The 11,917-nt window shown below is 50.6% G+C and overlaps 2 protein-coding genes across 2 annotated transcripts in view; both read right to left on the reverse strand.

Annotated features, from left to right (window-relative positions):
• RNF169 (ring finger protein 169) overlaps window positions 1-3,343 on the reverse strand; it is a 16,123-nt gene extending 12,780 nt beyond the window's left edge. The window contains exon 1 of the mRNA XM_015815475.1: window positions 3,151-3,343. Coding sequence (XP_015670961.1) covers window positions 3,151-3,343 — 193 coding nt within the window. The remainder of the gene's footprint in view (window positions 1-3,150) is intronic.
• Window positions 3,344-7,995: 4,652 nt separating this feature from the next.
• Window positions 7,996-11,917, reverse strand: part of POLD3 (DNA polymerase delta 3, accessory subunit) — a 19,287-nt gene continuing 15,365 nt past the window's right edge. Inside the window, exons 10-12 of the mRNA XM_029284050.1 lie at window positions 10,784-10,866; window positions 9,693-9,771; window positions 7,996-8,198 (exon numbers count right to left, since the gene is read on the reverse strand). Coding sequence (XP_029139883.1) covers window positions 7,996-8,198; window positions 9,693-9,771; window positions 10,784-10,866 — 365 coding nt within the window. The remainder of the gene's footprint in view (window positions 8,199-9,692; window positions 9,772-10,783; window positions 10,867-11,917) is intronic.

Here is an 11,917-nt window from a genome sequence, read left to right on the forward strand (position 1 = left end):
ATCACCAGGAGACGGTGAGTTCTAGTCCCGCCTTAGGCATGAAAGCCGGCTGGGTGACTTTGGGCCAATCACCAGGAGACGGGGAGTTCTAGTCCCGCCTTAGGCATGAAAGCCGGCTGGGTGACTTTGGGCCAATCACCAGGAGACGGGGAGTTCTAGTCCCGCCTTAGGCAAGAAAGCCATCTGGGTGGTTTTGGGCCGATTACCAGGAGACAGTGAGTTCTAGTCCCACTTTAGACATGAATGTCGGCTGCGTGACCTTTGGCCAATCACCAGGAGATGGCGAGTTCTAGTTTTGCCCTAAAAGCACCAATATTGGCTGGGTGACCTTTGGCCAATCACCAGGAGACGGTGAGTTCTAGTCCCACCCTAGACACGAAAGCCAGCCGGCTGACTTTGAGCCAGACCCTCAGCCCAGCCCACCTCACAGGGTTGTAGTTGTGGAGAAAATAGGAAGAGGGAGGCGTGTTGGGTATGTCCACCGCCTTATTTGTAAAAACAATAAAAGCGGGATACAAACAAACGAAATCTCCCAAAAGAGAAACCAGGCAGAATGGGACTTCCAGCCCTCAATGCCTCCCAGGCCCATTCACAAGCACACGTGCCACCAGCCAGCATCGGGGCCCACCCTAGGCAACTCAATTTACTGCACACTTATGAACGCACACACTAGTAGTGAGTCAAGGTGGAAGGACCGTCCTTTGAGCAAAGGCGGAGGAGAACCGGCTGCTAGTAAAGTCAGAAAAATGTGGTTCCTCCTGTTCTCTTCATTCCAGGCAAGGGATCTCCTGGCTCTCCCGATCCAGGTGGATCTGGAAAAGAGACCTCTGGCGCAACCAAGATCCATCATTGCTTCCTGTTTCTCTCTGGATCTGGTGTGTGTGTGTGTGTGTGTGTGTGTGTGTGTGTGTGTGTGTCTGATAACGCTGCGAGGGTCCCACCGCGACGATGCCAACACTGTTAGAACGGGGGTCTCCAAACATGGCAACTTTAAGACATGTGGACTTACAGATACTTCCAGGATTCCCCAGCCAGCCACGATATCAGGAAGAAATTATGGCTGGGGAATTCTGGGAGTCAAAGTCCGCACGTCTTAAAAGTTGCCAAGTTTGGAGAGCCCTGCATTAGAGCAAAAAGACACACCACACTTCACACACCTAAGGTCCCGTTTGGTCTCTAAGCCGGTGTTTCCGAAATGGGGGCAATTTTAAGATGTGTGGACTTCAACTCCCAGAATTCCCCAGAAGTCATTCATAATGACTTCCTGTTTGGCTCTGGATCTGGGGAAGTGGGCCTGGCTATCACAAGGTTCCAAGGGTCCCACTGAGATGATCGCAACCCTGTGAGAGCAACCCAAACACACCACAGTTGCGTCTTCTCCTGTGCACGCTAACCCAGGGTTTTTCGAAGGTGGTCACTTCTGGACTTCAATTCCCAGAATCCCCCAGTCAGGCATCTTCCCTCCCAGCAGGCTGGGAGTTGAAGTCCACCCTTTAAAACAGGGGTTTTCAAACTTGGCCCTTTTATGACCTGTGGACTTCAACTCCCAGAATTCCTCAGACAGACACCTTCACACATAGCAGGCTGGGAGTTGAAGTCCACAAGTCATAAAGGGGCCAAGTTTGAAGACCCCTGCTTTAAAATGTCCTGTTTTTTTTTCACCTCCCCCCCTCAGTATGTATTACGTCTGTCCTGGATTTCACCTGTTGTGTGAACACAGATAGCGGTTTCCTGTTCTCCCGTGACCTTCTTTTGAAATTTGCAAGCCACCATTGGCTAAATTCAGCCGAGAGACCCTCTTGAAATAAAGCAAGGGTAACAGAGCTGATGGAAACTTGCCAAGGTGACAAGGGGTTAGTACGACAGCCCTGTGAGGACAGCCGCAAAGAGAGACCAGGCGTTGCCAGGTCTTTGAGGTCTTGAAGATGGACATCCAGGTCCCTTTTTCGGCCTTAAGCACAAGGAACAACACATTCCAGAATAGAACGAAGACTTGAATAGAGCTGGAAGGGACCTTGGAGGTCTTCTAGTCCAGCCCGCTGATCAATCAAGAGGACCTGTAGCATTTCAGTAGCTGTTCTGAGCCAAGGTTCACAATCTTAACAACTAAGATGGGTGGACTTCAACTCCCAGAATCCCCTCGCTAGCATTACTCAAATACTGCTTCTGTAGTCCTCGACTTACAACGGTCCATTTAGTGACTATTCAAAGTTACAACAGCAGTGAAAAAAAGGGAATGAGCACCATTTTTTCCACACTTAACACCATTGTGGTCTTCCCACGGTCACAGGATCAAAATTTTTGATGCTTGACGACTGGTTCCTATTTACGACGGTCATGTCCCGCGATCCCCTTTTGCAACCTTCTGGCAAGCAAAGTCAACAGAGGAAGCCGGCTTCACTTAACGACCGTGTTACTAATTAAGCAAGCGCAGTGATTCGCTTAACAACGGTGGCACCTCACTTAACTCTCGCTTAGCAACTGAAATATTGGGCTCCATTGTGGTCGTAAGTCGAGGACCCCCTGGATTTCTCAACCTTGGCAAAGTTGAAGATGGTTGGACTTCAACTCCCAGAATTCCCCTGTGTTCTTTACACCGGCTCTGCCGGATGGGGAATTCTGGGAGTTGAAGTCCAGCCATCTTCCAGACGCCAACACTGAGAAACCTGGACCCACAACTCAGCCAACAAATCTCTGGTCTGCCACAAAGACTCGCATCTAGCCAACATTTGCAGATCTCGCCCTCTTTTCCCGTGAACGCCAATGGAGATGCCCCTTTCAGGGGAAACAAGCGCGCATTCCCACGACCACCTGTGCGTTAACTAGCGTGTCAAGCTTGCAAGCATCAACGCGGGTTGGCCAGAGAGGCCACCGTCGCATTCCCACGACCACTTCGAGGGATACGCAGGCAGCTCACTCCCCCGCCCGTTTCTCACTGGTTCTGGACTGGCTGCGGATGATGGGAAGGCGGGTGCCCGCGCAGGGTGGCTCCGTCCGCGTTCCAACGACCCCAGCGGCCACTCCCCGCTTCCAGGCGGCCAATGGCGGCGCTTCCCGCTCCCCCCGGCCGCCGCCGCCACGTGGACGCGCGTCTCCTCCCGTTCACACGTTACGCACTCGCGCGCGAGCGGGCAAGCGCCGGCCACGCACCTCGCGGCGGGCCCGGGTCTCCGGCGGGGCCTTCCCGCTGGCCCGAGCGCCGCGCCGGGGTCTCCGGGGCTCCGTCGGCGTCCGCGGGGCAGGCCTCGTCCCGCCGACGACGACCCCGGCCTCGCCGTAGCGGCGGAACCGACGACCCCGCGTCCCGCCCGCCTGGCCCGCCCGCCGCCAGCGCCGCCGCCATCTTCTCCCGGCGGGAGGAGGACGGGGGGCGGGGCCGGGCACGCCCCCTGCTCCATATTCATGAGCGGGGCCCGCGGCGGCGGCGGCGCGCGCCCTGCGCTGGGGGCGGGTGGCCACGCCCCCTCTGGTGAATATTCATGAGCGCCGGGCTTCTCGACGCCTTTCCCCACCCCCTCCTGGCCGAAGAGGTGGAGCCTCGCGTGTCCCCGAAGGACGGAAGGATGGATGGATGAATGCGTGTCTCTTGCACGTGTGCATAGTTACGCCTCCATGACACGCATTTGCTGTATACAATTATTTCTCTCTCTCTCTTTCACACACACACACACACACACAAAGCATCCAATATATACTGTCAGAGTGCCAAAACAGAACCCGTAATGGCTGTGAGGAATGGCATAAAACAGGGGTCTTCAAACTTGGCCCCTTCATGACTTGTGGACTTCAACTACCAGAATTCCTGAGCCAGCATGGGGGGGACTATGGCCCATTCATGACTCGTGGACTTCAACTCCCAGAATTCCTCAGCCAGGCATGCTGGCTGAGGAATTCTGGGAATTGAAGTCCACAAGTCATAAAACGACGGTTGCTGGAATTGGGTAGGTCTAATTTAATGAAGAGAAGGACGAGGGGGGACATGATAGCAGCGTTCCAATATCTCAGGGGCTGCCCCAAAGAAGAGGGAGTCAAGCTATTCTCCAAAGCCCCAGAAGGCAGAAGCAGCAATGGATGGAAACTAACCAAGAAGCAACCTGGAACTAAGGAGAAACTTCCTGACAGTTAGAACAATTAACTAGTGGAACTTCTTGCCTCCAGAAGTTATGGGTGATCCATCACTGGAGCTCTTTAAGAGACTGGACAGTCAGTTGCCTGGAACGGTATAGAGTTTCCTGCCTGAGCAGGGGTTGGACTAGATGACCTTCAAGGTCCCTTCCAATTCTGTTATTTTATTAATTAACCAGTGGAACAACCTGCCTCTAGAAGTTGTGGGCGCTCCATCACTGGAGCTTTTTAAGAAGAAACTGGGCAGTCATTTGCCTGGAATGGTATAGAGTTTCCTGCTTGAGGTGGGGTTGGACTAGATGACCTCCAAGGTTCCTCCCAATTCTGTTATTTTATTAATTAACCAGTGGAACTGTTTGCCTCCAGAAGTTGTGGGTGCTCCATCACTGGAGGTTTTTAAGAAGAGACTGGATAGCCACTTGTCTGAAATGGTATAGGGCACGGGTGTCAAACTCGCCACATCACGTGTCGCAACGTATCACAACTTTTTTTGCATTGCTGGAGCTGGCGTGGGACAGCCTCCGCACGATGCAACCGGCCTCCGCAGATGCAACCCTGGTATACGGTTTCCTGCTTGAGCAGGGGGTTGGACTTGATGACCTCCAGGGTCCCTTCCAACTCAGTTATTCTGTTTAAAACAGAAGTGGTTTGTTTTTTTTAAAAAAGAACACAACGAAGGCGGCTATGGATGGACTCGCTTTTGAAGTATTTTCTTGCGTGAGAACCCTCCACTTTCCTGGAAGGATGTTGACCAGCCAGCGGTACAGGCAGTGCACATTATCCCAAACCAAATTAAGAGAAATAAACATAGCATCAAAAGACCGTTATCTTTATTCAATTGGGCTATTCCGCTATAAATTTCTTGGGGGGGGGGGGGAGAGGGGGAAAAAAAAAACCTGGAGGAAAATGTTTGGAGAAAAGACATATAAAAAGAGGGCGAACTTGGGAAGGTCCACGTTTGGTTAACCTCCTGCAACAGAGGCCACTTGACTCCTTATCCAACCCATAATTCTCTCCCCCAAACAAAGCTGGTCTCAGCTCCTGCCCTGGTGTTTGATATGCAAAAATGGGAGTAATAATTACAGATTGCTATGAAGTTGACACACAGACACACACACCCAAAAATATATATATATATCTGTATTATTATTACTGCCCTGATGCATTCGTTGTAAAATGAGCCACGATCAACTCTGGCAGGTTTAAGAGGGGTGGGCTTCAATTCCCAGAATTCCCCAGCCAGAATTCACCCCTTAAAAACCTGTCAAGGCTGGGAAACATGGACCTGGAAGCTGATCAAACCAGGGCAAGCGTCATTTTCTTGCAACTGGACAGTTTTGGGATGGATTTTTGATTTTTCAGCAAGGGATTAAACATGCTTGCTAGAAGCAAGGCTGGAGTTGAGCTTTTTCAGGCCTAAACACTTCAGTTGGAAAGGCAAAAAGCTTTCTTCTTTGGCCTTCCAGTGGCCCAAACAGCCAATTCATTCCAAGAAGTCATCAGGAATTTCAAGAATAAGTTTATTTGGGTGGGGGGGGATATCTTCCCAGAAAGATATCCTTTTGGGGGGCTGGCCTGTAACTCGAGCGACCGTATTTGGATGCAAAAAATCCAGATAACCACAAGTTGGGAGAGGAGATGCATGGATGTGCCTCCTTATCCAGGGGTCATCTGGATGCCCAAACACGAAGCCTTAATGCAGGGGGGGTCTTCCAACTTGGCCCTTTGATGACTTGTGGACTTCAACTCCCAGAATTCCTCAGCCAGCGTGCCTAGCTGAGGAATTCTGGGAGTTGAAGTTTAAGGGGGTCTTCCAACTTGGCCCTTTGATGACTTGTGGACTTCAACTCCCAGAATTCCTCAGCCAGCATGCCTGGCTGAGGAATTCTGGGAGTTGAAGTGCAGGGGTCTTCCAACTTGGCCCTTTGATGACTTGTGGACTTCAACTCCCAGAATTCCTCAGCCAGCTTGCCTAGCTGAGGAATTCTGGGAGTTGAAGTTTAAGGGGTCTTCCAACTTGGCCCTTTGATGACTTGTGGACTTCAACTCCCAGAATTCCTCAGCCAGCTTGCCTAGCTGAGGAATTCTGGGAGTTGAAGTTTAAGGGGTCTTCCAACTTGGCCCTTTGATGACTTGTGGACTTCAACTCCCAGAATTCCTCAGCCAGTGTGCCTGGCTGAGGAATTCTGGGAGTTGAAGTGCAGGGGGTCTTCCAACTTGGCCCTTTGATGACTTGTGGACTTCAACTCCCAGAATTCCTCAGCCAGGCACGCGTGCCTGGCTGAGGAATTCTGGGAGTTGAAGTCCACAAGTCATCCAAGGGCCAAGTTGGAAGGACCCCTGCCTTAATGGCTGCAAAAACACCATTAACTACTGCTAGAATTGAACTGTGTTCATCTGTGTGTGTGTGTGTATGTGTGTCTGTACAATACTTGCCTGGTGTCGCCCGATTCGAATTCCTGCTCCTTTCCTCTCCCCTATAGTCCAGACGAAAAAAACCCCATAAAAGTAACACTATCCACTTCTCAAGAAAACTCCCAACGAAGTAAAAAACCGAGGAGGCAGGCCAGAGAGGGGCCAAGTGACCATCCAAGAGGCAGTTGTGATTTTTGTCACCCACAGCTGACAACATCCAGAGGTGGACCAGCTGCTGTCCCTATAATTGAGGCCTCGGTAGAATTTTACGTTTAGTTTTTCCACCCAGAATGGTCTCCGTTCTCGTTCTTCCAATATCAACGGCTTCTTTCTTAAGCAGACCCTCCTTCCCCGCCCCCCAAAATAGCCAAAGACCCCCCCATTTTCCAAGCATCCCTTCATCCCAGCTTATGGAGGGGGCTGCTATATGCCCTCTAGAGAGGGTCTATGCCGAAGCGGCGTTCTTTGGAACGGAGAACAGCAAGGCCTGCTCCTCTGTGCAAACCACGTTGGGAAGATACGCGCAGGTGTTGACGATCGAGTAGCGTCTTCGAACCCCCAGGGTGGTCTTAATCCAATCCTGGTGGGTTTCTCCTTGTGGGGAAGTTCACAACTACCAATTAAGAGTAGAGGCCTTGGCGGAGTCCCCGATGGGTGATCTTCTGGAGGCTGGATCAAGTGGGGTTGGAAGATCTAAGGAACCGTGAGGAATCCGTTGTAAGTAGATGGTCTTCTTAGAAGACCCAAGGGTCCCTCAATAGCCTTGACTAGGCAGCCTTGGCGATTATTCCTGGAGAACACGGGGAGGGGGGCTTACTGGGCCAAGCGGTGGAGATCCCTTAAGAGAGCAGGCCAGATGTTTCCAGCTGCGGGTCCTAGCCGATCATGAGATCTCACCAGTCTTCTTGGAAGCACGTCTTGTGGGATCACGAGGTCCTCTACGGGTCATCATGAGGTCCTCTACGGGTCTTCTGGAAAAGGAGCCCTGTGGAAACCACGAGAGATGTTCTTGGAGGGATCTCTGCTGGCTTCCTCAGGCTCCCCTCTGGAGACCACCTGCCTGGCGTGGACCTCTGGTCAACGAGGGCAACTTGTGGCCCCAAAGCCAACAGAGAAGAAGTTTCCAGGAAGGGATGGCAAGTCCACCACCGAGGAAGGACGGACATCAGTTCAATCTCCGAGCACTGATGGAAGCCAAAAGTGTGGAGCAGCCACCACACCTGTGGGGAGGGGACCTGCCTCCAAAGCTTTGCTTCGAGAAGACCAAGGAAGGTGCCACCTTCCATTTAAAACATCGAACCGCGCGGCTGCCCTGGGCAGGCCTTCAGCACCTGGTGTCCATCCAATTCCAGGATCAAAAGCTTCCCGAGTCTCCTCGTCTGGATGCCGAGAGCTCACCTGGGCAGCCAATTCCGTGCCTCCCGGGTAGGGATTCCTGCAGATCGTCGGAGGGGCTCATTTCTTCTGGAAAAAGCCCATGATGGAGGCCTGCTTGTTGAGCTTGGCAGGGACCAGCCCCCCTTTCTTGGTGCTTCTCTTCTCCTCTTTGGGGTCCTTCTTCGCGGCCGCAGGGGGGGCCTTGCGGGCTGTGCCGGCCTTGGTCCGGAGGTCCTCTTCGCTCTCCGTGCACGACTCGCTCTCGTAGGCCTTCTCGGTCACTGGGAACAAGGGGAGACACAAGGTTACACAGACACGGCCTCTTTGTGTCCTGCCTTTAGTATTTGGACAAGTGACTCAAGGTGGTGGAAGTTATCCAACACACCTCCTGTTTTCACCTTTGTAGGGTGGGCTGGGCTGAAAGAGAGGGTCTGGCCCAAAGCCCCCCAGGTGGGTTTGGAGGGCTAAGCGGCACTTGAACTCGTGGCCTCCTGCTTTCTCGCCTGCTGCCTGAGCCACTACCAGGACTGGATTAGGGGACTGGAGGCTAAAACATATAAGGAACGGCTGCTGGAATTGGGGATGTCTAGTTTAATGAAGAGAAGGAGGAGGGGGGACAGGATAGCAGCCTTCCAGTATCTCAGGGGCTGCCCCAAAGAAGAGGGAGTCAAGCTATTCTCCAAAGCGCCTGAAGGTCGGACAAGAAGCAACGGATGGAAACTCATCAAGGAGAGAAGCAACCTGGAACTAAGGAGAAACTTCCTGACAGTCAGAACAATTAACCAGTGGAACCACCTGCCTCCAGAAGTGGTGAATGCTCCAACACTGGAAGTTTTTAAGGAGAGACTGGACAGCCCTTTGTCTGAAATGGTGTAGGGTTCCTGCCTGAGCAGGGGGTTGGACTAGATGACCTCCAAGGTCCCTTCCAACATTATTATTAAATCCACCATCTGAGATTTTTAAACTACGGTAGGAGGTCATTATTTTTTTTAATACAAATGTTTTGTAAACTGTTCCTCTTTCATGAGGCAATGTCTCCTTTTCAAGTTTCTTGTCTTCGTTCACAGGCAAGGGGATGGACATTCTCTTTTTTTAAAAAAAATATGTTTTATTGATTTTTTTTAACATAATCACCTTAATATTTGGTAAACAGCGTGTGGTCTGGGCTTACATTTTAAAAAAAACCATCGATAACAATTAGTTTAATTCTATAGTCCACATGCTGGCTTTGCTTGATTTTTCTCTTCTTCCATTAATATTCTCTTTTGCCAACCCTGAATTAATACGATTCTTATTATTTAAATGAACGACAATACAGACATTTCTAATGCTTCTGCAAATAATAACCATATCAATATAATGCTTCTTTTCTAACATTCCAGTATCTGAGGGGCTGCCACAAAGAAGAGGGGGGGTCAACTTATTCTCCAAAGCACCAGAGGGAAGGAAAAAAAAACAATGGTTGGAAACTGGTCAAAAAGAGAAGCAACCTGGAACTAAGGAGAAACTTCCTGACAGTGAGGACAATTAACCAGTGGAACAGCTTGCCACCAGATGTTGTGGGCGCTCCATCACTGGAGGCTTTTAAGAAGAGGCTAGACAGTCACTTGTCTGAGATGGCATAGGTTCTCCTGCTTGAACAGGGGGCTGGACTAGAAGACCTCCAAGGTCCCTTCCAGCTCTATTCTATTCTGATGATCAAGGGGATGGACATTCTCAACCAGCTGGTCAAAAACTGAGAGTTCTCATAGCCAGGGACACTTGGGGTTACTTACCGATGCAGCCTTCGTCGTCTACAAAAGTTCTCGACTTCAAGACACGTTTCCGCTTGCGTTTCTTCTCTCCCACGGAAGCCTGAAAAGACAGGAAGAGAACGACGGGTCCTCACCATTATTTAACCCCGAATGAACAAGTGCAATCATTGGTCACTGACAATTTAGGCCAGGGGTAGGCAACCTTGGCTCTTTTATGACTGGTGGACTTCAACTCCCAGAATTCCTGAGCCAGGATGGGGGAACTACGGCCCCTTCATGACTCCTGGACTTCAACTCCCAGAATTCCTGAGCAGCATGGGGGAACTATGGCCCCCTCCTGACTCGTGGACTTCAACTCCCAGAATTCCTGAGCCAGCATGGCTCAGCTTGGAAACCTCTCCCTTTTCCCTCAGCATGGCTGGCTCAGGAATTCTGGGAGTTGAAGTCCACCAGTCATAAAAGAGCCAAGGTTGCCTGCCCCTGATTTAGGCCAATATTTTATTGGGGGTTAATAAAAGTGGGGTGATGTGCCTCATAGACTACTTTTCTTGCAAGGAATACAACCAGGATACATCCGTTTGTGTGGCCCCTGGGAGAAACAGACGCAGAGGGCTAAGGCAGCTGTTGGCTGGACCCCTTCACACAACCCTTTTCTACCTACACGGGGAGTCCTCTGCTTGCGACCGCAAGGGGGCCCAAGATTTCCGTGGCTAAGCGAGACGGCTTTTAAGTGAGCGTCACCCCGTTGTACGGCCTGGCTTGCCACATTTATTATGAGGCTGGAGGCAAGATTCAGGAATTTCCACTCCAAGTTTGAAATAGCTACGTAAACACACCCAATGTTCTTTCCTTTCCTTCCTCCCTCCTTCTTTTCCTTCCTTCCTTCCTTCCTTCCTTCCTTCCTTCCTTCCTTCCCCTTTTTCTGTCCTTCTTCTTTCCCATCTTTCTGTTTCTCCCTCCTCCTCTCATCTCTCGTTCTTTCCTTCCTTTGGTCTCCTGTTTTCTTTCCTCTCTCACACACACATGATTTTCTTTCTTTCTCATCTTTCTCTTCCCTTCCTTCCTTTCTCTCTCACACCCACACATCTGGATTTAGGCATATTTACCACCACTGGCGCAGGCGCTGGCTGAGGCTGAGGCTTCTGAGCTGGCTCAGGGGGAGAGTCTTCAGAAGCTGCGGGCGACGAGGGAGCGCCTACAAGAAAGACAAACAAAAGGTTGTTAACTTTGACTCGCTGTCCCCCGTGTTGTCTTCAGCTGTATCCTTTCCCAGCATCGCTCCATAAGCATCCATGACTGAGGGAAGGACCGGAATATGACTTTCCCTGGAGAGACCCCCTTCCTTGCTTGGCCACACTGACAGATCTCAACCTGAGCCAAAGAAACGTTGGACCAAAGACTGTCCAATCTCCCTGTCTTGTCAACTTTTGTTGGGCTATTCTGTTTTGGTCCTGAAGTAGCCGCAAAGTAGGTCCCGGATTCGAAACTGGCTCGCCGTGTTAGATTAAGGAGGTCTGGGATGAAGCCGAATACCAGGCCTCTAGTTAGAACACGACAGAATTGAACAGAATAACAAGAGTTGGAAGGGATCTTGGAAGTCTTCTAGTCCAACCCCCTGCTCAGGCAGGAAACCCTATCTGTACCGTTTCGGACAAATGGCTGTCCAGTTTCTTCTTAAAAACTTCCAGTGTTGGGGCATTCACCGCTTCTGGAGGCAGGTAGTTCCACTGGTTAATTGTTCTAATTGTCAGGAAGTTTCTCCTTAGTTCCAGGTTGCTTCTCTCCTTGATGAGTTTCCATCTGTTGCTTCTTGTCCTGCCTTCTTCAGGCGCTTTGGAGAATAGGTGGACCCCCCCCCTTCTTTGGGGTAGCCCCTCAGATTTTGGAAGGCTGCTATCATGTTATCCTTAGTCCTTCTTTTCATCAAACCAGCCATGCCCAGTTCCTGCAACTGTCCTTCTTATGTTTTAGCCTCCAGCCCCCTGATCATCTTTGTTGCTCCCCTCTGCACTCTTTCTAGAGCAGGGGTCTTCCAACTTGGCCCTTTAATAATAATAATAATAATAATAATAATAATTTAATTTATATACCGCCCTTCTCCCATAGGACTCAGGGCGGTTCACAGCATATTTAAAAACAGATACTATACACAAATACAAGAATACAAAAACACAAAAATATAAACCCCAATAAAAACCGAATTAAAAACCAAATATTGACGGCTGTGTTTCCAATTAAAATTACTG

This window comes from Protobothrops mucrosquamatus, unplaced genomic scaffold (assembly GCF_001527695.2).
Source record: "Protobothrops mucrosquamatus isolate PMUCROS unplaced genomic scaffold, P.Mucros_1.0 scaffold344, whole genome shotgun sequence".
In the NCBI taxonomy this organism is placed as follows: domain Eukaryota; kingdom Metazoa; phylum Chordata; class Lepidosauria; order Squamata; family Viperidae; genus Protobothrops; species Protobothrops mucrosquamatus.